Genomic DNA, 25,580 nt, shown 5'->3' on the forward strand with positions numbered 1-25,580 from the left:
CTCCCATGATTTGGTGTCTCTCATTTCTGATAAACACTCCAATTCCACAATAATTGAGCTCTTTAAACACCGCTCCTTCCACATTTACCTTTTACCATCCATGGCTAGGTGGGCTCCAATAGGTTTTGTCTAGGGGGATTTTTTGGCTCGGGGGAGGGAGGGGATATATTGACAAAACTCCTTAGCAAGGATTTCATCTCCTCTTACTATAGTCTTTGTTTTTTTACACCTTCCTTCATGCTTAAATGAGTTCCTGTTCTTCCAAAGGCATCAGGCTGTGGTGGTGAAGATTTTCCAGTCAACTCTTTGGTCTTCCCTTAGCTTCCAAACAACATCTATAAAGTTACATTGGGGGTTATTTGGGTTGGGAAGGGTGAGGCTTGATTCTCTCCAAACCTCTACTACAAAATTACAATCCAAAAGGATATGCCTAGCTAATTCGCTTTTTCCACACATCAAACACTTATCCTCCATAATTACTTTCTTGCTCTTGAGTCAATAATTCATTGGGAGAATATTTCTGCAAGCTCTCCACATAAAGTGTTAGCTTTATTTGGACAATTTAAGCCACATACTGACTTCTAAAGTGCCTTCATTTTCAACCTGTTTGAAACACCCCTTATCTATTTTGTGCTTTCTATCTTTTAACTAGTTGCAAGCAACATGGTACACACTTCTCACCATGAAATTCCCATTTTGAGTCCATGCCCAGATTAGTGAGTCATTGGGGAGATTGGGGCTAATGGAATGCCTAGGATCACATCAGCTTCATGAGGGAGAAAGGTCCTCCTCACCAAGTTGATCTCCCACGTGTCTCTTTCAAGATCCAGTAGACTCGATACTTCTTCACAGTCTATGTCTTGGGGCCTTGGGCTTATAAACTTGAAAGATTCCGAGATTAGGATCCATCTATCTTTCCTGATGTTTACACTCTTTCCATTCCCAATATTCCACCAAGAACATTTTTCAATGACTCCCTTTGCCGCCATTAAGCTCCTCCATGTGAAAGATGGTTTATGTCCTAGTTATGTTTCCATAAAGGTATTTTCTGCAAAGTATTTTGCTTTGAATAATTTATGGACAAGTGAGTTTGGGTTTTGGTAGATCTATCAGCCCTGTTTTGCTAGGAGAGCTAAGTTAAATGATTTGAGGTTCTTGAACCCCATCCCCCCATTAGCTTTTGAGGTGTAAAGTTTTTCCCACAATACCCAAGCCATCTTCCTTTCTTTGTCCCTCTACCCCTACCAAAAATTTCTCACTATGGAGTTTAATTCTTTGCAAAGAGTGTCTGGGAGGTTGAAGTAGCTCATGGTGTATGTGGGGGTGGCTTGACCCACCACCTTAATGAGAATTTCCCGTCCTGTTATGGACAACAGCTTCCTCTTCAACCCTACAAATTTACGACCCACCTAATATTTAATCTGATTAAATGCCTTCATTTTCCCTTTCCCTACCGGAGGGGGTAACCCTAAGTACTTCTAATGTTGTTGAATTATTTGAACCCTAAACATTTCTTTCACTTCTTCTTGAACCTCCCTCTTTGTGTTTTTGCTGAAAAACAGAGAATTTTTCTCTTTATTCGGCTTTTGCCCTGAGTCATTTTTGTAATATTCTAAAACTTTGATCACCCTGAATCCCTCTTTAGCTATAGCTATACATAAGAATTATGCTATCGTCTGCAAACAATAGGTGGGATATTTAGGGTGCTCTCCTGCACACTGAGACTCCTCTAATCCTTCCATCATTCTCTTCCTTCCTCAACATAATTGATAGACCTTCTGCACATAGGAGGAAAAGGTATAGGGATATAAGGTCCCCTTGCCTGATCCCTCTTGAGGGAATTATTCGGCCTCTGGGTGCCCCACTGATAAGGATAGAGTAAGAGACCATTGTCACACACATCATCATCAAAGATATCCATTTCTCATAAACACCCATTTTCTGCATCATCGCCTCCAAGTATGTCTACTCTACTCTATTGTATGCCTTGCTCATATTGAACTTTATGGCCATCAATCCCTTTTTCCCCCTTCCTCCTTTGATTAATGTAGAACATAATTTAAAAGGCCACCAAGACATTGTTTGAAATTTGTCTTCCTGGAACAAAAGTACTTTGAGATTCGTTAATTACTTCTAGGAGGATGTTCTTCAACCTATTTGCAAGCACTTTGGAAATAATTTTGAAAATCACATTACATAATTTAATGGGCCTAAATGTAGTGATCTTTTAAGGGAATTTTACTTTTGGAATCAAATAGATATATGTGTCATTTAGACCACCAGGCATGACTCCAAAAGTAAGAGACTGAAGAACACAATTAACTACACTAAGACCAACAATATCCCAATACTTTTGATAGAAGATGGGAGACATGTCGTCTAGGTTGGGGGATTTTGTGGGGTGCATTTATTTGAGGGCATTCCAAACCTCTTCTTCCTTGAAGTCCCTAAGGAGCTCATTATTCATTTTTGTAGAGACTCGAGTGCTCACTACCCCCAAACTAGCCTCGAAATTAACTGGATCAGTACTGAAGATGGTTGAGAAATACTTTAAGATAACACTCTCCACTTCCTCTTGCTCCTCCTGCCAAACACCTTTTAAATCCCATAACCCTTCGATTTTGTTTTTCTTGTATCTTTGATTGGCCGTTGCATGAAAAAACTTTGTGTTTCGATTGCCACATTTAATCCACAAAGCACATGATCTTTGGTTCCACATCAGCTCCTCCCTGATAAGCACTTCGTTGATTTTCCTTTTTAGAGCTTAGATCTCTTCAGCTGTTTCATGGAGCAAGTTCAGAGATTCCAGTTGTTATAGTTAGTTTTGCTTCTGTTTTAGGGCTTTGTTCACGTTTCCAAATACCCTTTAATTCCAATTTTGGAGATGAACTTGGCAACTTTTTAATCTGTCTTGTATCTGAAACTCAGGGTTTCCATTTAAAGGATCACAAGCTATTTCAATCACTTCCTTGCATCTTTCATCCCTAGTACACATTGCCTCAAAGAAAAACCTTTTCTTCACTAGTTTTGATGGCATACTTTTCCTTAGGAAAAGGGTCAATAGGCAATGGCCTAATGCCAACATCGATGTGTGGTGGACCTTGGCTTCGGGGAAGAACTCCATCCATCTCTCATTAGTCACCATCCTATCCAGCTTGATGAAGGTTCGTTGGTCCCCAATCCGTCCATTGCACCAAGTGAGTGTTGCCCTTTAAAATATTAGATGGACATTGACGGTGAAAAAAATAAAGGATTGAATTATAGGAAAGGTACTTATCAAAAAAATGTTAGAGGGAAAGTTGCTAAGTCAGCCACAAAAAAGAATATGTGCATAACTATGAAAAGAAGTGTCGGTTGAAGTCTCAATAGAGCCTTATATGCACTCAATGAACCCCATACTACTCATCTAGTCAATTGATAGGCTAAAGGGATCTTTACAAATTAGGGATTGAACCATCCAAATATCAATTTCCAAGGATCTTGAGAACGAGAGAGGATGGAGTTGGTATAATTACAAACCCAATCCCCTAACTTAAAAACATCAAAATTATCATATTGAATCTATCACTAAAATTTTTATGATTTAACCGTTAGAGTCTTCTCAGTAATCTTCTAAAAATTGTCTTTTGATAACAAGACGATTCATTTGTGCTCTGAATGAATAATGAAATCCAAAACAAAATATTTCCACACTAATTGCTTCCTCAAAAAAAAAAAAATCCCACTACCCACGTATTAACAAATTTATTATCTCAAAAAACAAATTTATAAATTTTTCTCAAAAACAAGTTATATAAGGAGGAGAGAAAAAGGTCAACTTTAAACTCTCATTAAGGTGTGAGCAAATCACAGGGAAAGAAAAATCTCTTATGTGATGGCCTTGGTGGGGATAATAACCGGAACACGCTGACCGTGGGCCCCAATAGTGACAGTTGGCTTTACTTTACTTTGTCTTTAAATAGCTTCCAAAGTCCAGACTCCAAACAGAATCTAAGACCGAACAGGAAAACCTAAGACTTAAATTAAGTAAAATACAAAACTCAGTGCCAGCAAGCGAAGGAAGGAGTGGTTATTCAAGGTTAGTTATTAAGATTATGTTTGTTCATTTTTTGTTTGTGTTTGAAATATATGAAGTTAAACCCTTTGTTGGGGTTTCTTTTGTTTATGTTGTTATTGTCCTATAATGATGCATTTCCAATTAGCGTATGTGGGTGTGACTTTGAGGTTTATTTTGATGGTGACTACTATAGTGTTTGTTTTAAGGAATGCCCAATTTTGGTATATTGAAAATATAGAAAGGAAACTAAAATAAGAATTTTATAAAAAAAAAAAAAAAAAAAAGTATTTAGCTTGAAATGTGACTCACTAACAGGGGAAACTAGAAAGGTTTATTGATTTTCTGTGTTTAAGGTGTTAAATAAGGTAAAATGTGTTTGAGCCTGAATTTTTAGAAACCCCCATATACACTACACCTTTGAAGTTTGAATTTGACAATCTGTTTGGTTTCAAATCGAGGAATGAAAGAAAAGCTAGAATAGGGGAAACTAGAGAGGTAAGGTAAAAGACTTGACACTCACTAATTTGATGGGGCAAAAATTGGTAACCATGCAATTTTTGTGAGAGTATAAAGACAAGCACACTATATCTTTACTTTCCCATTTTAGGGGTCAGTCAGGCTAGTCAATGAATACTTCGGCATTGGAATAAGATGAATATTTTATAGAAATGAGATTAAAGTTTACATAGCTTACTTGTGAAGATGACTGAACTGCAGTGGACTTTTTGCTCTTAATTTAGAACCGTTGTTGGTTCTTTTTCATGTGTATGTGAATATTTGTAAGCTGTCATTCTCCTATAGAAAATTTTTGATTAGCTTTGTTTTTCCCCTTTCTTTTTATATGGATCTAATGACACAATATGTACTCTAGGGAAATAATCAAACCATGGATCAAGGTTTGCCGATAAATGATTCCAAAACTCAGGAGCTCAGCGAGAAACATTGTATGAATAAGGGAAGAAATAAATTATGCAATTTACCTAACATAGTTCTTAACACATACTATCCTTCCTTGGGACAAAAGATGCTGTCAGAACAAGTGTGTTATCAAAAAGATGGCCACATCTGTGGGTTTCAATGCCCAATCTCAACTTTATACAAGGGCCAAGCAAAATGAATGATTGGAATAGGAATTTGTTCATGAATCTTGTGGAAAGAGCACTAATGCTTCGGAAGTCTTCAAATATACAAAAGTTCTCACTATCTTGAGATGTGTTTTGTGATGCATGTAACATTAATTTATGGGTGTTTTCTGCAGTAAGACATAAAGTTCAAGTGTTAGATCTTTGCCTTTTCTTAAATGAAGAATCATTTGTCTTGCCTCGTAGTCTATTTACTTGTGAATCAATCAAAGTGTTGAATTTACATATGTGCTATAATCTCAGGCTTCCTTCTTCTATCTTTTTTCCAAGTCTCAAGATCTTGACTCTTAAGCATATTGTATCTCATGATGACCAATCAACACAACGGCTCTTTTCTGGTTGCCTAGTCTTGGAGGAGTTGACTCTAGATAATTGCTATTGGGAGAATATCAATGCCATTAGTATTTCTACTCCAATGCTTAAAGGCTTAGTCATATATGATCTCCTAGACAGTGAAAGTCGTTATCAAGTCATCGTTTTTGGGATGAGTCTCAAATTCTTTGTTTACGAAGGTAGATTAAAGAATGATTATTGTTTTTGTAACCCATCCTCAATGGTTGATGCTTGTATTAATGTGGATGGAAGACAGATAGAAGTTGCTTATCATGCAAACAAGCTTATAAAAGAGCTTTCTAATGTGGAAAGTCTAGTACTGACACCTCAAACAGTTGAGGTATTTTCCTTTTTGCTTACCAAATGAACTTATGCATCTATTGTATGTTTAATTGTTGCTTTTATATGTTTGGTTCGATGAATGGTTTATTTGATGTTTTTGAGAGCATAGTCTTAACCTATTTCCAGGCCCTCGACTACAAAGAAGAATTCATTGCTCATCTACCCAAGTTTCATAACCTGACCCATCTTGAATTTTACATGGGTTTTGTGGACATGGCTTCTGGAGCACTAATGAAAGTATTCCAAAGCTCACCATGTCTTGCTTCTCTTGAATTGAACGGGGTAACTCATGTTATAACCATGCATTAGTTTTTATCTAAAAGCATTACTTGCAGGTATTTACAATTGCCATATGGCTAAAATGTTTTTGTTTGATGACCGTTTAGGGTATTGAAATAACCAAGGAGGATTGGAAATTGGATCATGTGCCTCCATGCTTCTTAACACACCTTAAGACTATCAAAATTGGTGATTTTCTTGGAACTGAAGAAAAAGTACTTGTGGTGAGGACTTTGCTTAGGAATACAGCAGTCTTAGAAAGAATGGTTATACCTTGGTCTAAAAAATTCTTAGGGCAAGATCAAAAGCAAAAGGCAGTTAATGATCATCTATTAACACTTCCAAAAGGGTCACTGAATTGTGTTATTTCTTTCTCTTGAGTGGTGAGGCCTTATTTGGATTTTGGTTTCAGTCATTTCTATGTCCATCTTGTTGGAACATGCAAAGGATATAGCTATTTTTGTTTAGGTTTTCAGCTTTAGTCACAAAATTGCATTGTAGACCAAGTGCTTGACCCTCTATTGTTTTTCAATTTTGGCTAATTTAATTAATAATTCTTTAGTTTTCATTCTCCTATCTCCCCAATTACTGACAAATAAATTTTTCAGTACCATCATGACCTAAAGAAAAGAATGCACAAGTTTTGGAAGGGTCCTTGAACCTTTATTTTCTTTGGCTTGCTACAATTAGTGTGGGAACATGTGAACCTAGGGTATTCAAACCCGGACTATCTCTTAAGGGAAGGATCAGAGGTACCACACGAGCTAAGAGGTTCGATGGTTGGTAGCTAAGAGGTTTCATGGTTAGTCCTTGTCCTTGTTATCTTTGTTACTAAAAAGGTTTGAAAACATAAAAACCCTTGTATTTCAGTTATCAGCTCTCCCACTCACTTGTTCATTGTGCGTTATAGCCTTCATGCAGTGTCACAGAGGACAATGCTCTTAAGTCTTAATGTATGAAATTGTTTGCCAAATTCTCTTTTGCCAGGTGTCCTTAAATGCAATGTACTGTCCTGCACTCTTGCTACATTTGATTTTAGCTATTTCTCAAATTTTAAAGATCTAGGGGCATTTGCATTAGACATTGTAAAATAGTACGAGGGTCAAATTTTGCCCAATCAACCCCAAAGAACACCCAAATTAACTTATGCACTTATTGTGCAAAATGTATCTTTGTTATAGTACTTGTGCAAATATACACAAACACAGTTAAGAAAAGTACATTTAAAGCATTGAGTTGTATGTACTATGCACTTGAAAAATGATATTTATGTTTTCTAGAAGAATGAAGGGTATTATGTATTAGGATTTACAAAAAATTTAAAAACTAATGGGATTTACAAAAAATTTAAAAACTAGCCCTTCTCTTTCATTAATTTCATTGCCCTATAATAACTTGGGGGTATCCCAATTTTGAAATTTACTTATTTGCTCACTTAGGAGGGTCATAAGGCTAGCTTAAAAAAGAGGGAAATCTGTAATATGAGAGATTTAAAGATGCAGTGCCTATTTTTATAAAGGCTGTGGAGCAATTTGAGAAAGAGAGAAAAAGGGAAAGAGCAATATAATGAAATTTATTAAAAACAAATGGTATGTTCATACATTCTTAATTGAGTTTTGAGTGACTTCTTTCCTTTGAAATTAGTGGGAATACGGAATTAGATATGGATGATTGGATTTATTTTTCAAAATAGAAAGATAAAAGATGATAAAGATGGAGAGGCGTGTAGAATGAAGTAAGAAGTGTTTATTTTTTTATTTTTTATGGGAAGTAAGGAGTGTACATCTAACTTTCTAGTATACTGGACTGGCTAGTTCAATCGAGAATCGGCCACTAATTCGGTCCAGAAAAAGTCACTATAACCGATCAAAAATTGGCCAAAACTGATCAAAAATCAGGTAAAGTCAGGAATCAGGCCTGACACCGGTTCTTTAACCGGTTTGGTTTTTTTAAACCATGCTTCCCACAACTAAATATCATATGTGCATCTATTTATACTATTTATAACAAGATTCCTTTCTTTGGACTGGACTTTTATGTGAATCAAAAATACCACTAGACCCTATGTTTTAACAGGGGCAAAACTTAGGGACAACCTAGTAAAAATATATATCAAATTCCACCTAAAAACAATCTTACTATAAAACCATTACTATAAATTTTTATCCATATTCCTTAAATTTAGGCACTATCACATATCCTCATTTAAACAGCCCACGTTTCAACAATTTAGAACTACACCAATATATAGCATAATCACATGTGTTTTGCGCGTGCAATGAGTTTTTTTTTTTTTTTGGGGGGGTCTAGTGTTACAATTTCCTTTAATTTTTTTTTTTTTGAATGAGTTTGTTTTAAAAACATGGATTAGTAGGAGAGTATCCTATTTTGTAGGCATTTAAGTGGAGTTAGAAATATATTTTTACCAGGTTATTTTCAAGTTTTTCCCCTATTAAACGTAAGATTTTTGAGTATTTCTAAATCATTTAAAAGTCCAGTCCAAAAAGAGAAATTCTCCTTTAAATAGTATAGATATCTCTATCTACTTCATCTCTTTTAATACTATTCAATTTTGAAAATATTTTTGCCTACACGTAGCAAATTGGAGCTCTCCCGCAAAGAAGATAAGGGTTTCATGGTTGATTCATAGTGATTTTTGGTAAGTCCACTTTTTTTTGTTACTTTATCTTATTTTTTGCTTTTTAAATTCGTATATGAGTTTTTGTTGAATCAATGATTTTGCTAAAATACCATTCCAGGCCAAGAATAAAAAAAAGAGCCTCATCACTAGTTACATTTTGTTGAAGTAGTGTTTCAATGTGGAGTAGAAGTTACATTGTCTCAACATGGGGTAGGTTTTTGGAAAAGTTGGGTAGTTAAGTAGTTTTGGTTGGATACATGGGCAATGAGAATTTTATTTATCTTCTATACTATTAATAATATGATTTCTTGTTTGGTTTTCAACTTTGCATACTAAAATAGCCTCAAATAAATTCTTAAATTTTCTAAAATACCCCTATCTTTTAGTTAAATAATTATATTAAAAAAAAAAAAACACAAACCGGTTAAGAGTAATTTACTGTTCGTTTTAGGCCTTTCTTTTTATCTTCTTTATTCAACCTAAAACTTATGACACTATCTCTATCTCTTTTTCTTTTTTTTCTTTTTTCTCTTTTTTAAATACACACGATTATTTATATATCACTTTTAAACATTATGACACTAAACCAAGAAAAAAAAAAAGCATTATTGAGTCTAGTTTTGTGATAAAATATTGGGTAGGAACTTTGTATCTATCTACTATTCAGTGAGGAGTTTTTATCCTATAGGTTTTTTGTTTTTAATTTTTATTGATTTATGGCTTTAACCTCATTTCTTATGTTTTAAGAATAAGGTAAGTTTGGGCAAGGATTTGGAAGCTTCATATTTCTAACAAAATAAAGGTATTTGGGTGGCGAGCATGTCAAAATATATTGCCAACGTGTGAGAACTTCGCTTGGTGACAAATTATAGAAGATGGCACCAGCAACATTTGCCAAAGATTTCCAAAATTAGTGCTTCATGCTCTTTGGGAATGTGGAGCAGCTCAAAACATGTGAGCTAGTTGTCCAAGTTAAACGATACAGAAATGCTTCACTAGCCAACAAGATGCTTTGCAGTTGTTTGTAGATTTAATGCTCAAACTCTCTGAGGAGGACCTTGAACTTTTTGTGGTTCATTGTTGGCTGATTTGGAACCAACGTAACTCGGTTCTGTTAGGATATGTGCCCTTTAAATCCTATTGTATAATGTTATATATGACATTATGTTGTGATTAATAAAGTTGTCTTTATTATTATCTAAAATAATTGTAACATGAATATTTGGACATTATCATATAGTCCATGAGATACATAGTATGTGATTTAGTCACAGAATATATAAATCATAAGTTTTTTGTAAACTCAGAATTTTAGTTCGTAGTCGGTGATGAAATTGGATATTTCATTCAGCGAAGACTATAACAAATCATCTAAGATGATTTGTCTTGATCATGGAAGTGGAAACTTCTAGTTGATATATTGATATGTTTTAACTGTTAAGACATATTGAACTGGACTGTAATGAGATTTACTATTCTACTGACGACTGTTAAATGAATAATAAATCTCACGACTTCTATTTATGTCAACTCTTAATCTTGAGAGAATAATGAACCTGATCATGAAGTGTAAGTTGTTTTGATATATCAGGAGTGAGATCTAAGCTCACGATCAAAACCTTAGTATGTTAGGCAGTCACATTTAATGTTGAAGGAACATATATTCTCAAGATGAAATTCATAATCTCTTAATAGAGATATAAAATATTCCCTTGAGATAAGTTTAATGGGTTTGATTATTCAGAGTGTTAGGCCTAACCACTTTAGTAAGGAGTTACTAAATTATATATTTATAAAATTGGATTTCATAAATATATGATGAATAACTTAAAGGATTAAACCAGGTACACAAGAATTAAGATGTAGTAATTTTCAAAGTGAAAACCAACATTCATGACTTTGTATTACTACAAATATTTTTATGAAGGGGTTAAATGTATAATAAAGTTTTGGGATATAATTTATTAATAAGGCCTAGAATGCAATTATATTTATATAGTTATATTAAATATAATTAATGATAATTTTGAGCTTGTCAAGAGTTGACAGAAATGCCAAAAACCCATTTGAGCTAGTGTCTTATTTGTTCCTTTTCGTCCGACTCTAAGCCACATACTAAAACCCAATTGGAATGGCCCAAAAGGATAGTCCAATTAGATAATTAATTATATATAAGGACATAATTTTATAAAAGAATGAAATGGTGTGTATGTGAGTGTAAATCACTCTCTTATTCTCCCCTGAACACATACATATAAACTGATTGAGAGATTACACTTTCTGGGCGTAAGTGGAATTGGAGTGAAGATTAAAAGTGTTCTTATGTACTTCTAATCTTTGGTTTTGAATTTCACCACACTAAGGTACGCTCTCTTGTTCTTAAATTTTGAAATTTACATAGTACATATTATCAATTGTGAATGAAGTAGATCCGTTAATTTTTTGTTGCATATATTTTGTATGTGATACAAACTATGTTTATCCAATAGGTTCTGCATGGGAGAAAACTACAGGAACCAGCTTGGCTTAATGCAAGAGCTAGGATCTACATAGATGAGTATAAAGGGGCACAAACCTAGCTGGAGGTTTCGGTGTCAAATGGACAAACACAGGCATGGCAACCACCTGAGGGATCATTCTACAAACTTATCTTGGACACAGTAGTATTTGTAGACATGGCAGCATCTAGAATTGGAGCGGTTATTCGGAATGACAAAGGAGAGTTTATGGCAGCACTATTGTCTAAAGGCCCAGTGGTGACTGATAGTGAGGAGGCAGAGGTGTTGGCATGCAGGAAAGCTCTGGAGTTCATGGTGGAAGCTGGTTTCTTTGAATTAGTTATTGAAGGAGACAACATCATCGTTATGCCGTCCATCACCTCACAACAGATCAACATGTCTTAGCTAGGCTATATTTATGATGATATTCGTTATGATGATATTCGATGTATTGCAAGGGGACTTAGGCATATGAAATAAAGAGTATTAGACGAAGTGCAAACAATGTTGCACATTCCTTATCTCGCTATGCTAGGCAAATAGATGAAGATATTGTACGGTTAAAAGATTCACCACCACCTGCCTTAGAGGATTTGTATTTGGATTCCCTATCTATTTCTACATGAATGAAGGTTGATTTTGGCTTCAAAAAAAAAAAAGAATAAGGTAAGTTAATTAAATTAGGGAATTTTTTTTTAAATTTAAAAAAACTTTCGAATACTAGAAATTAAAAAAAAGAAAAAAGATTTTTTTTTTTTTTTCTGATACGAGCTTTAGTGGCGATAATATCGCCATAAGAGGTCATTACCGTTCCTATAAGGGCTTTTCTGATTTCCGATTCAAAAAAATTCAAAGAATAAAAAATGATAAGTCAGAACTCGGAAGAATGGTCCTAAAAATTAAAATGCGGGAAAACAAAGGGCTTTGTTGTATATTTGTTCCCACACTTCAAAGCTCTACAGGAAATAAAGTTCTGATTTTTATGGAATTGAGTTTCCAAACAAAGCTGTGGAAGATTACTCTAACTTGGGTACCACTGAAAAAGTGAAATCCCAAACCAAGAACCGTGATTTCGAACTCTCTTTGAACTTTCAGGAATTGGGTTACATTCAGACCAGGAATAAGAGTTCTACTTCAGGTCAGTTTCTATGCTATAATTTCATTTTATGATGCTTTTTTTTTTCATCAAATGAATAAAAATTGCTAAAATGTGTGGCTTTGAGCTTAGTTTTGATGGTAATGGTGGCTTTTATTGAGCTATTTTGAAGGATGTGTTCTCTCACTTTGCCTAGAAAGTTTAGGGGCTGAAAACCTTTGTGGGTATTCATGATAATCTTTAAATGCATTGGGTGTGAGACATGTGTATTGAGGTTTGCTTCTGCTTTTCATCCATTTGTTGTGGGAAAAGAGAAGCAGAGGGAAGAAGATAAATAAATAAATAAAGTTGGGTAGGATGAAGAATGTTGAAAATTTTCCAATATTAGTTTTTCCCATTTTAAAATTTTTCATTGTGATTTAGAGGGATTCACAAGGAGTCTCTAAATTTTTTTTGAGGAATCTATATTTTTATGGCATATCCAGCAGCCTATTCTACTTTAAAACTCTTTTCAGACTGTCAAAAGGTGCTGCTGTGAAATTTAAAGACAAATCTGACGGTTATGTGGTGTAGGAAAATCTGCAAAATTATGGATGTAAGCTTTCCATTAAAGAGTGGGAAGAACCGAAAGTTCAGAAAGAAACAGAATGCTAAGAAGAGCAGAAAGCGAATTGAAGATTTACCAGACCCAATTATTCAGCATATTTTGTCATACCTTTCAACCGAAGAAGCTGTTAGAACTAGCATATTATCAAAAAGATGGAAATACCTATGGACATCCATCCCCAAACTTGATTTTGATGAAGGGGAACTGGATAGGAGGATGATGTTCATGAAATTTGTGGAAAGAGTGCTTGCGCTTCATGATCCTTCAGATATAAAAAATTTCTCTCTGTCATGTAATGTGCAATATGATACATCTCGCATTAATGCGTGGATTTGTTCTGTTGTGGAGCATAAGGTTCAAGAGTTAGATCTGTATCTTAGAAACTTTCAAGAACCGTTAGCATTGCCGCCTTGCTTATTTACTTGTGAATCATTAGAAGTATTGATACTTCACGTGTTCCACTCTCTCAAGCTTCCTTCAAGCATTAGTTTTTCTAGTCTCAAGTTTTTGGCTCTTGAGAAAGTTATATTTTCTGATGATCATTCAACACAACAGCTCTTTACGGGTTGCCCAATCCTGGAGGACTTATCTATAATTGACTGCATTTGGAAAAATGTCAAGGCTGTTTGTATCTCTTCTCCTATGCTTAAAAGGTTTTTCATAACTGATAAATACCTATTAGATGATGAAAATGATGATAAAGATGACCTGAATGCTGAGGCAGATGATCAGAATGATTTTAATGGTTGTCAAGTTGTGATTTCTGGAACTAGTTTGAAATCCTTTTCTTTTGATGGTCAACTCATAAATGATTATTGCTTCTACAACCCATCCTCAATAGTTGATGCGTCTATTCAATTCTTCAAAAGAGACGCGGAATATGATTTCCTAGATGCTCATCGTGTATTTAAGCTTCTTAGCGGGCTTGGTAATGTGGAAACGCTGACACTAAATGTTGGTGCTCTTGAGGTATGTTTCCAACAGCTCATTACATGAATAAATGTATCCCTTTGTAGCAGCCATTCCTTTTATCTGCTCGCTTATTATGAGGCTCACTAGAAACTTTTTGGTTGTGATGTTTTCTGTTTATCATAGGTTCTCAGTTATGCAAAAGAGTTATTTGCCCATCTGCCTGTATTTTATAAATTGACCCGTCTCAATTTCGAAAGTGCGTTTCCAATAGAATTTGATCGTGAGGCACTGCTGACCATAACCCGGAACTCTCCTTGTCTTAACTATCTTAGTTTTGGGACGGTAGCATTATTTGAACTGCAACTTGTATTATAATGCCTGGCCACTATTGAATCAACATTGCAGCTAATTTTGTGTTGTTTGGTAACCATGTAGCAGGTCTGCCTACCCACATATTGTGGAAATCATGATGGGATAATGAACCCAGTGCCTTCATGTTTCGTGACAAACCTCAAGACTATCGAAATTTTTGGCTTTTGTGGAGATGAAAAAGAGATGCATGCAGTAAAGATTTTGCTTGGAAGTGCGTCAGTTTTGGAGAGGATTGTCATTATCTGTGATGAATTTTATTTCGAATTCCATGGGGACTTAAAGAAGAAGCCAAAGGAAATTTTTGAACAGATACTGTTGTTCCCCAGAGGGTCAAGGAGCTGTACGGTACATTTCCTCTTGGGTATTTGTAATGCTCCACGTTATAGTGGCTAACTGACGCATGAAAAATTATGCCATATTTTTAAACTTCTTTATTAACCTTTTGGCTATGTCATCTTACCAAATTTTGTGGTTCTTTCTTTGATTCAAATAAGCAATTTGATGTGTAGGTTGCTCTAACTAGGTTATGCTGTGCAGTATATGTTTTGAGATCTTCAGGTGTCACTGTCACCCTTGTGACCTGCAATGGGACGTTCATTCCAATGAACATCTAGGCTCAAAATTCATATTACATGGTTGTAGTAGAGCTTAAAAAGTGCTTGGATGTGGATCTGCCAGAAGGTGGAATAAATGCTAGCACTCTAGTGTTGGAACTCAAAGGGTAAACAATGAAACAAACGTTGGACAATGGCTTAATGGCACAAATCAACGTTGCCCTTAGAAAATATTTGTCCTCACCACAAGTGTCACTAAAAAAGGTTATTGCAAATTTGTCCATGGGATACAACTAAGCCAAGAATTCTATAAGTAGCAACCTGAGAGAACTTTTGTGAATTCATTTGTAATTGGTGGAAAAGTTGGGTAAAAAAATTAATTTGGAAGTATTATTTATAAACAATGGGGGTATGGTCCTTCAAAAGGCATAGTTCGAGAGTCGACTTGGTTGGTTCAAGCCTCAAAAATCATTTCCTTTGCTAGCAGCCTGAGACGATAAAAATGCGTCTTCTACAAATCTAAAAAAAAAATAACTTTCTACCTAGGGTTAGCTTAAGCATGCCTTAAGCACTTCTCAAGCACGCTTTAATGACACTTGACCAGACTAGGTTTCAATAATTTTTCCCGCTTGACTTCACTCACGCAAGCTTATTTACTCATCGATCAACACAATAAAAAGCGATTTCTTGGTTATTTAGTATTTTGTCAACAAGCATCCACAGCAGTGGAGCTAAAAATTTAGCTTTTAAGCTCCACCAAAAGTTACTTTATCTATTTTACTTATACACATACTGCAGCATTGAATCTATCTTAACTTTCAACATAATAAAATAATATAAACATCACAATAAAATAATATATCCCCTACAATAAAATAATATATCACACTATCCAAAAAACATCTACAACACCAACCACAACCACCTCTATCATCAGCCATAGCCACAGCCACAGCCACCACCACCACCAGTAGTCCACAGCAAAAAAAAAAAATCCCAAATCATGGATGTGGATCTGCCAGAAGGTGGAATAAATGCTAGCACTCTAGTGTTGGAACTCAAAGGGTAAACAATGAAACAAACGTTGGACAATGGCGTAATGGCACAAATCAACGTTGCCCTTAGAAAATATTTGTCCTCACCACAAGTGTCACTAAAAAAGGTTATTGCAAATTTGTCCATGGGATACAACTAAGCCAAGAATTCTATAAGTAGCAACCTGAGAGAACTTTTGTGAATTCATTTGTAATTGGTGGAAAAGTTGGGTAAAAAAATTAATTTGGAAGTATTATTTATAAACAATGGGGGTATGGTCCTTCAAAAGGCATAGTTGGAGAGTCAACTTGGTTGGTTCAAGCCTCAAAAATCATTTTAAGGCCTTTGCTAGCAGCTTGAGACAATAAAAATGCGTCTTCTACAAATCTAAAAAAAAAATAACTTTCTACCTAGGGTTAGCTTAAGCATGCCTTAAGCACTTCTCAAGCACGCTTTAATGACACTTGACCAGACTAGGTTTCAATAATTTTTCCCGCTTGACTTCACTCACGCAAGCTTATTTACTCATCGATCAACACAATAAAAAGCGATTTCTTGGTTATTTAGTATTTTGTCAACAAGCATCCACAGCAGTGGAGCTAAAAATTTAGCTTTTTAGCTCCACCAAAAGTTATTTTATCTATTTTACTTATACACATGCTGCAGCATTGAATCTATCTTAACTTTCAACATAATAAAATAATATAAACATCACAATAAAATAACATATCCCCTACAATAAAATAATATATCACACTATCCAAAAAACATCTACAACACCAACCACAACCACCTCTACCATCAGCCACACCCACAGCCACAGCCACAGCCACCACCACCACCAGTAGTCCACAGCAAAAAAAAAAAATCCCAAATCTTTTTCCTCAACCTAGACCAAACAAAATCACCAATCACAAACAAAATAAAAAATCACCAATCATAGAGCTGGGCTTCGATGAGGAGGATAGTGTTGGCGTGGGTCTGATCGGTGGAAAAGAAGTGGGTCTAAGACGGATGGGTTTGAACGGCGGAAAACCAAAGCAATGGTCTGATCGGCGTTGGGTGAGAGTTGAGATGGAGGACTAGGCGGAGGTGTGGGTCTAATTGGCGGAAGAGAAATGGGTCTGAGGTGGGTGGGTCTGATCTGCAGAAAACCAAGGCAATGGTCTGATAGGCATTGGGTGAGCGTTGAGATGGAAGACTGGGCGGAAGCGTGGGTTGGAAATGTGGATCAGCGGCTTGGGGCTTGGGTTGGCTTGGGCCGGTGACGTTAAGGCCGGCGGAGGCGTGGGTCGAAGACGTTGAGACAAAGAGGTGAGAGTGACTGAGAGAGAGAGAGAGAGAGGCACAGAGTGATTGTGAGAGAGAACTGCTTTTTATTATTTTAATTCACTGGGTAGAATAAAATATTTTTTTTTTTTGTTTATCTGCCATGAACAGTGCACATCTATTTATAGATGTGCACTGTAGCAATGGAGCTAAAAAAAAAAAAATGTTTAGCTCCACTGCTAGGGCATGATTTTGGTGTTTGAGGAGCTAAAATATAGCAATATACCAATATAGCATCATTGTTGTGAGTGCTTTACTCACCGATCAACACAATAAAAGGCGATTTCTTGGTTATTTACTATTTAGTATTTTGTCAACAATAAACCACATAAGGCTCACTCAAGTGACTCAAAAAAACCTTAATTTTCAAAACTTGTTTGTCTCTTTTACTTTTCAAAGTAAACTCACTTATATATATTACAACCAAATTTGTATATACCTATATATACAAAATATTTATTTTTAATTCTTTTTACCCTAGGAAAATATATGGTGAATACTAAGTCCAGACCCTTTCATTCTTCTGGTTTTTGGGATTTTGAAACACCTACTCAAGTTATAACATGTAGCCTAAACTTCTTTTGGTATGCTCATGGCAAGAAATGGATTAAGATTTTTCTTATACACGATGTTCTAATTTTTATTGGGTGCATGGACATATCATGTGATTAAATTTCTCGATGTGTGGATTGTATGTGGATAAAAACATGTAGTCTTGCAAAGTTCCATTTATGTTATCATATTGTTTTTTTTTTTTTTTTTTTTTTTTAAATTTTATATCATGCCCAAAAAAAAAAAAAAAAAAAAAAAAAGGGGAACGACGTCGTTCCCCTTCCCCTTGAAATCAGATATATCTAATACCCTAAGTCCCTAACCACCCGAGCATCTAAGTGTTTTGGCCTTTGGGGAGAAAGAAAGATGGGGAAAGAGAGAGACTTAGAGATCGTTAGAGGGAGAGTGAGAGACTGCAAGATCGGACCGTGGGAGAAAGAGAGTTTGAGATAGAGAGAGAAAGCGAGATCGAGACAGAGAGAGAAAGCAAGATCGAAATCGAGATAGAGGGATGTCGAGAGAGGGGGAAGACAGATCGAGAACGAGAACGAGAAGACAGATCGGCGATTCGATGGCGTGGTGAGGTTGTTGTGTTTCTCTAGGGGCGCGATTTGGTGGGTCCTGTGATGGAGGCGCGGTGAAGTGGGTCTGATTTGGGTGGTTCCGATTTGGTTCCAATTTGGTTCTGATTTCAGTAGTTCCGATTTGGTTCCGATTTCGGTGATGTTGCTGGATTGGGGTGGGTCCTTCTTTTGCTGGGTTTTGTTAGTCATTTGTGGGTTTTCTTTGGTGCCAATTTCAGTTATATTGTTGGATTGGTGTGGGGGTTTTGTTGTTCATTTGTGAGATTTGTTTGGTTTTGATTTTAGTAATATTGCTGGATTGGTGTGGATCTGATTTTGCTTCGTGGCGCCTCCCTTGCTTCGTCGTCGTCTTCTTCTTCCTTTTCTCCTTCTTCTCTTTTTTCTTTGACTTATCATGTTTCGGCCCGGTATCCATTTACCGGCCGAAACAGTCGGATTTTTCCGGTACGGCTGGTATTTTTTCCGGTATGAAACAGGGAGTCTACCTGTACCGGTGCACTGGCCGGAACGGTAAATACCGGCCGTACCGGCCGGTACGGTACGGTATTGGCTTCCCTGATTTATAGATGTGCACTGTAGCAATGGAGTTAAAAAAAAAAAAAAATGTTTAGCTCCACTGCTAGGGCATGATTTTGGTGTTTGAGGAGCTAAAATATAGCAATATAGCAATATAGCATCATTGTTATGAGTGCTTTACTCACCGATCAACACAATAAAAGGCGATTTCTTGGTTATTTACTATTTAGTATTTTGTCAACAATAAACCACATAAGGCTCACTCAAGTGACTCAAAAAAACCTTAATTTTCAAAACTTGTTTGTCTCTTTTGCTTTTCAAAGTAAACTCACTTATATATATTACAACCAAATTTGTATATACCTATATATACAAAATATTTATTTTTAATTCTTTTTACCCTAGGAAAATATATGGTGAATACTAAGTCCAGACCCTTTCATTCTTCTGGTTTTTGGGATTTTGAAACACCTACTCAAGTTATAACATGTAGCCTAAACTTCTTTTGGTGTGTCCATGGCAAGAAATGGATTAAGATTTTTCTTATACACGATGTTCTAATTTTTATTGGGTGCATGGACATATCATGTGATTAAATTTCTCGATGTGTGGATTGTATGTGGATAAAAACATGTAGTCTTGCAAAGTTCCATTTATGTTATCATATTGTTTTTTTTTTTTTTTTTAATTTTATATCATGCCCACTTAAACAGGAGATGGTATATGGGTTGTCTAGCTTTATATGTAATCATTCTCTCACATAGAGGTGGATTCTACATTTGTAAGGTTCACCCTTATTAACATAATTAAAAATAAATAAATACATAATTAAAAACATATACATATTTTTAAAAGTATATAAATAGCAGTGATTCCAAAATGGTAGATCGGTATTAATTGATATTGAAATTCTTTCTTCCACTGACAAAATTGATACAACCTTTGGAATGAAATTGACTTCCCTGGTTTATCCTATATTTTGGTGGTTTATCCTATATTTTGGTTTTGCTTTGACTTTCTTTGTTTAGCCAAATAAACATAAGTTGGGGGCATTGTTATGCAAGAGTTATTTTTTTTAGGGTACACGTAAAAATAGGCCAAATAACACGATTATAAGCAAGGAATGACAATAAACATACAAAGTAAAATATAATTATTTAACTAAAATTAAATGACATTATGAAATGTGATATTTTACTTAGATTACAATATAAAATTATACACCCTGGACTATTCCTCAATGATTACTTCAGCCTTACCAAGACATTACAACTGAATGACTTCATAATCATTATTAGCAGAATAACTAGGAACTCATCAATCGCCGGGGTTACTATCTCAAACTGTAGTACCTCAATTGAACTGTATTTCTTTCAAGCAGCTCCCTCTAAGATAAGCGATGGGATAATCTGTTGATACGTCACGATTGCCCTTGCAAAATTTATTATTCATGTTATAGAGGGTACGACTATGAATAAGCTAAACCCATTTTATTACTGTTTTTTTTTTTTTTTTTTTTGACAATTTTGTTGGATTTGTTTAATTACTGCGGATTTTAATTTTGTAGGTATGTTGTTCAGACTCTGGATCATTTGGACTCTATTGTTATTGCAACTGTATGGTATATACTTATTCTATTGATATCCCTGGCGGCTTGATTTCGAGAACCAAAATAATAAATATCATTAGGAGAAAACCCAAACAATTTGTAAGGAAATCTAGAGTGAAGCTTTAAATCCAATTTCAGGGGCATTAAAGCTAACAACCTTAAATCTATGATCATTATTAATATTGAACTTATGACCATTTTGCCTTCTTTTACACCTATGCGTTATATAAATGCTAATAAGTGATCTTTTAGTGTGATTTCTGATAGTATCGCAAAGTGTCCATGCAAAGTGGTCCACTAATTTGGGAGCCACATGATACGAGCTTGTAGCCTGTGCTTTATAAAATTCAAATGATGACATTGAAATTTCCATATTTTCCTATGCTTCTATTTGAATAAAAAATAACATATATTTTTGGGTTCAAATAAAAAAATTTTATTTTCATGTTTATGTTTATATTTATGATTTTTTATTAAGAGTTATATTAAAAAAATATTCTTAATGAATGTATTACTAACCCTTTTAAATTATTTAAATTATGTTTAAAAATATAAACAAGTTAGTGTTGGTTAAATCTGGTTTTGTATCTCATACAAACACATAGCGGAAGCAATAAACAAAGATCTATTTCATTCATGATTGATAACTTGCATTATGTAATTTAATCTGGTTTTGTATCTCATACAAAACACATAGCGGAAGCAATAAACAAAGATCTATTTCATTCATGATTGATAACTTGCATTATGTAAATTTCAGAATTAGCGTACCTTGGTGCGGTGAAATTCAAAACAAAAGATTATAAGTACTTGGGAACACTTTCAATCTTCACTCCAATTCCACTTTACGTCCAAGAAGTGTGGTCTCTCAATCAATTTCCAAGGGAGAATAATTGAGTGGTTTTACTCGCACATACACACCACTTCACAATGGTGTCTCACTTTTTCTCTAATAAAAATTCTGTATGTCTCTCCCTTTATATATAATTGATTATCTAATTGGCCGGCCCCTATTGGGCCTNAAATGCCCAATTTCATCATCGACTATGAACTAAAATTCTGAGTTTACAAAGAACTTGTGACTTATATTTTCTGTGACTAAATCACATAAATCACATACAATGCATCTCATGGACTAAATGATAATGTCCGAATATTCATGTTACTATTATTTTAGGTAATAATAAAACAACTTTATTAATTACAATATCAAGCCATACATCATGTCATACATAATGTCATACATAGCATCATACAATAGGATTTAAGGGCATTAATCCCAACAGTTAGTTGGTATTTATTACACTATTTATAAAAATAAAAATAATATTAATCAGACCCATAATGGATGTGTAGATTTTTTTTTTAAGGGTCTAATCTTCGGTGTCTTAATCTTTAAAATATTTTCCAAGCTCAAAGATCATCTGGCCTCATCCTAATGTGTCTCTTTCTTAAGAGTACTTTGTTGATCATGATTTAGAGTTGGCTAACAAAGTAAAAGCGGATTATTTAATTCCTTAAACACCATAATTTTAGTTATGGTATCACTCTTAAAAAGTTTTAATTCAATATCATATTAATTTTAGAAATTCTCATAAAAAAAATATTAGTTTAAGAATTGATAGGTTTTGTTAAGTTGCTTATTAGTTAGTATAAAATCATGTTAGATTGTTAATTTTTTTTTTTAAAATGTAATTATAATCTTAAATGTGATGAAATGAATTAATCATTACTTTTAATTAATTGTGGATATTTTTTTTTAAATAAAATTAATTAATCATTACTTTTAATCAATTATGGATAATTTTTTTAAAAGAAAATCTATACTTGAGTAAACTTTCCCAAAAAAAAAAAAAAAATACTCCAGTTGTTAGAGTTTGCATTCACTAAAGAGTAATATTAATTGAGTCCACATCTTCTGTCCCACTTTTCCTGCTCCACTCTATACCCCACTAATAAATATTTGCCACGTGTTCACCAAATTAATTAAATACTATCATTATTGACTTATTAATACCACAATTATTAATTAATAGTAATATTTAATTAATTAGATAAACACGTGGCAAGTATTTATTGGTGGAATATAGAGTGGAGAAAGAAAAGTGGGACAGAAGATTTGGACTCATATTTATTAGGTTGAAATCTTATTGTATTTATCCAAAAACAAAAATATTAATTAGGAAATGATGACATTATAGATTACATCATTAAATTTTAAATAATTTTGATTTTATTCCCTAAAGTATTAATGCTTTGATCCATACTCCTTACATTAGTGAATGTTTGGAAGAAGCACCTTGCATCCATTTCTCTTGGTAAGCTGTCTCTTAAATATTAAGTTGTTTTGTCCGTGTCAATATATATATATATATATATATATAAGTCATGTTATGTCCAATAGAAAAATGATATAAGTCATGTTATGCACAATACACATGACTCTCTTGCTTGGTTGGGTTAAATAGTCATGTGCATTGTACATGATAGGGACAATTGTCATCTTTCTATTGAAGGTTGGAGCTCAAGGCTCCAAACTTTGTCTATAAACAAAATATTTAACACTTTTTGAAATATATATTTTTTTTATATCTAATTTCCCTTTTTTTTTTGGTATTTCTTCTTTTGGTAGAATGTTCTAATTTTGTTATATAAAAAAAAAAAAAAAAAATTTAGATAAAAATATATTCACCTTCTCGGGTGAAAAGGGAAAGAATGGAATGTCTCTTAAATATTAAGTTGTTTTGTCCATGTCAATATATATATATATATATATATATATATAAGTCATGTTATGTCCAATAGAAAAATGATATAAGTTATGTTATGCACAATACACATGACTCTCTTGCTTGGTTGGGTTAAATAGTCATGTGCATTGTACATGATAGGGACAATTGTCATCTTTCTATTGAAGGTTGGAGCTCAAGGCTCCAAACTTTGTCTATAAACAAAATATTTAACACTTTTTAAAATATTTTTTTTTATATCTAATTTCCCTTTTATTTTTTGGTATTTCTTCTTTTGCTAGAATGTTCTAATTTTGTTATATTAAAAAAAAAAATTAGATAAAAAAATATTCACCTTCTTGGGTGAAAAGGGAAAGAATGGAAAATAGAGGATGAAAATGGGAGAGGAAAGTGAGATTTTTAGTTGTTTGGTTGGTGTGAAAAGAGAGAGGGAAGGAAAGAGTAAGCGGGAGTTTGAAGCAGCTCATAGCAAAGGTTGGAATCGCCTGAATCATAGCTTTGAGGAGAACTTTCTGCCTAGCTTGGGAAAGAAGTTGTTCTTTCTAACCTTAGAGCTTTGCTGCTACTCTTTCCTTGATATAAAGCAAGCTTGCTTTCTTCTTTTTCCCTGCTAGAGAGGGAAGGCCAAGATATCTCTCACATTGCTTGATCTCTTGCACACCTAGTGAGGTTTTGATTTGATCCAAGGTGTTAGGAAGGGTGGACTTGCTGAAGAAAAGGTTGGTTTTGTTTCGATTCAGCTTTTGACTGGAGGCCCTCTCATAGCAGTCCAAAAGATCCTGGATTTTTTGACAATCAATTATGGAGGCTCTGCAGAAAACCAAACTATCATCCGCAAAGAAAAGGTGAGTCAATCGAGGGCCCTTTTTGCAAATGGACATTCCCCGGATCTGCCTAGATTCCGTAGCCCTATGAAGCAGAAAGTGGAGACCCTCTGAGCACAGTAGAAATAAGTAGGGTGACAAAGGGTCCCCTTGACGTAAGCCTCTAGAAGGATGGATCGCTTGAGTGGGCTCACCATTAATAAGAACAAAGTAAGTGACAGTCAAAATGCACTCCATGATTAGATTAACCCATTTGACATCAAAACCCATTTTCTTCATGATATTCTCAAGGAAAACCCATTCTACCCGGTCGTAGGCCTTACTCATGTCTAACTTCAGCGCCATAAACCCTGTCTTACCCTTTTGATGGTGCTTCATGTAATGCAGAGTTTCAAAAGCCATGAGGATGTTGTCTGTTATAACCCTTCCAACTTGGAACGCACCTTGATTCTCAGATATCACATGTGGAAGGATAGCTTTCAGTCTGTTAGTTAGGACTTTAGAGACAATTTTATATACTACATTACATAGGTTGATCGACCTAAATTCGGAAATAAGCTCAGGGGATTTAACTTTAGGGATTAGGGTGATATTGGTACAGTTTATCTCTCTAGGGATTTTACAATTATTTAGTCAATCAAGCACTACAACCAATCAAAGACCAGAAAGACTGATAAAATAAAGGAGGCATACCGTCGGGGCCTGGGGCTATGATGGGTTTCATCTCTTTTATCGCTACTCCTACTTCTTCTTTGAGAAAGGGCCTAAGGCGTTGGTTGTTCATGTCCTCAGTGACAGAGGGTTGCACTACCTCTATGATATCTGAAAAATCTGTGGGTTGGGATGAGGTGAACAAGGAGCTGTAGTACTCACAGGCTATCTCTTTGATCTCACTTTCCTCTATGCACCATGAGTTGGCAGAATTCTTTACGCCTATGATTCCATTCCTCCTAAATCTATGGGAGGCCTTACTATGGAAGAAGCACCCAAAATTCTCAAGTAATGTATAGTTGTGCAAAAATACATGATTACTACAATATATCGTGTAAATTTGTACTGATATTATTTATTTTGTATTTATTAAATATATTTTTTTACATATTTTATGTGAAAAAAGAGAAAAAAAAAAACTAAATTTAATAAAAATTGTGGGGCCTGTTAGTTAAAAAGGGATAGTAATCCTCAGAAGTGGGCTCAGGGCCCAACGGCCCAATCCGAGGACACTTCGTTATCCGAGGATAGTCTAAAAAAGTTTTATTATTACTAAATGGGTAATATAGGAGAAACGAGTATATATTATATACAGTGGCATAACACACGTCTGAGGACACCAAAGTCCGAGGTGAATGTAACTTTCATGTTATTAGGGAGACTCCACCAAGTTGTACCTGAACTGGAAATTGAATACAACTTAAGGGGGCGTCGGGGAAGGTAGCAAATATCTTCTAAGACCATCACCTCCACATTAAATGCTTTCCAGCTAACACTTTGGCCGCATTAATGTGGAGGTGATACTTGAACAGTAACTAAGCAGCTTTATGGCCACTG

General features: G+C 34.8%; 2 protein-coding genes across 3 annotated transcripts; both read left to right on the forward strand.

The window, feature by feature from the left end:
* The first annotated feature begins 4,943 nt into the window (after positions 1-4,943).
* On the forward strand, positions 4,944-11,373 carry LOC112016273 (F-box/LRR-repeat protein At3g26922). Its single transcript, XM_024048788.2, has 6 exons — positions 4,944-5,001; positions 5,058-5,165; positions 5,268-5,872; positions 6,001-6,156; positions 6,261-6,368; positions 11,284-11,373. Exons 1-6 carry the CDS (start codon positions 4,944-4,946, stop codon positions 11,371-11,373), a joined length of 1,125 nt encoding a protein of 374 aa, XP_023904556.2.
* A 772-nt stretch (positions 11,374-12,145) lies between these two features.
* Positions 12,146-14,754, forward strand: LOC112016288 (F-box protein At4g22280). Of its 2 annotated transcripts, none has more exons than XM_024048815.2 (4): positions 12,146-12,430; positions 12,962-13,964; positions 14,091-14,249; positions 14,343-14,754. In XM_024048815.2, the coding sequence occupies exons 2-4, from the start codon at positions 12,978-12,980 to the stop codon at positions 14,670-14,672; spliced, it is 1,476 nt and encodes a 491-aa protein (XP_023904583.2). In that variant the 5' UTR covers positions 12,146-12,430; positions 12,962-12,977; the 3' UTR covers positions 14,673-14,754. The 2 variants fall into 2 exon arrangements, with proteins under 2 accessions (XP_023904583.2, XP_023904587.2); XM_024048819.2 differs by having other exon boundaries at positions 14,346-14,754.
* Positions 14,755-25,580: the final 10,826 nt, after the last annotated feature.

The sequence above is a fragment of the Quercus suber genome, unplaced genomic scaffold, assembly GCF_002906115.3.
Source record: "Quercus suber isolate HL8 unplaced genomic scaffold, Cork oak 2.0 scaffold_24, whole genome shotgun sequence".
NCBI classification, from domain to species: domain Eukaryota; kingdom Viridiplantae; phylum Streptophyta; class Magnoliopsida; order Fagales; family Fagaceae; genus Quercus; species Quercus suber.

Bases quoted from the DNA above. Each gene is read 5' to 3' on its own strand.
- LOC112016273 (XM_024048788.2), top strand. From the start codon at position 4,944: ATGGATCAAGGTTTGCCGATAAATGATTCCAAAACTCAGGAGCTCAGC. The intron at 5,166-5,267 runs GCAAAATGAATG...CACTATCTTGAG, and splicing joins CAACTTTATACAAGGGCCAA to ATGTGTTTTGTGATGCATGT. The intron at 6,157-6,260 runs GTAACTCATGTT...ATGACCGTTTAG, and splicing joins CTTCTCTTGAATTGAACGGG to GGTATTGAAATAACCAAGGA.
- LOC112016288 (XM_024048815.2), top strand. From the start codon at position 12,978: ATGGATGTAAGCTTTCCATTAAAGAGTGGGAAGAACCGAAAGTTCAGA. The intron at 13,965-14,090 runs GTATGTTTCCAA...TGTTTATCATAG, and splicing joins TAAATGTTGGTGCTCTTGAG to GTTCTCAGTTATGCAAAAGA. The intron at 14,250-14,342 runs GTAGCATTATTT...GTAACCATGTAG, and splicing joins ACTATCTTAGTTTTGGGACG to CAGGTCTGCCTACCCACATA.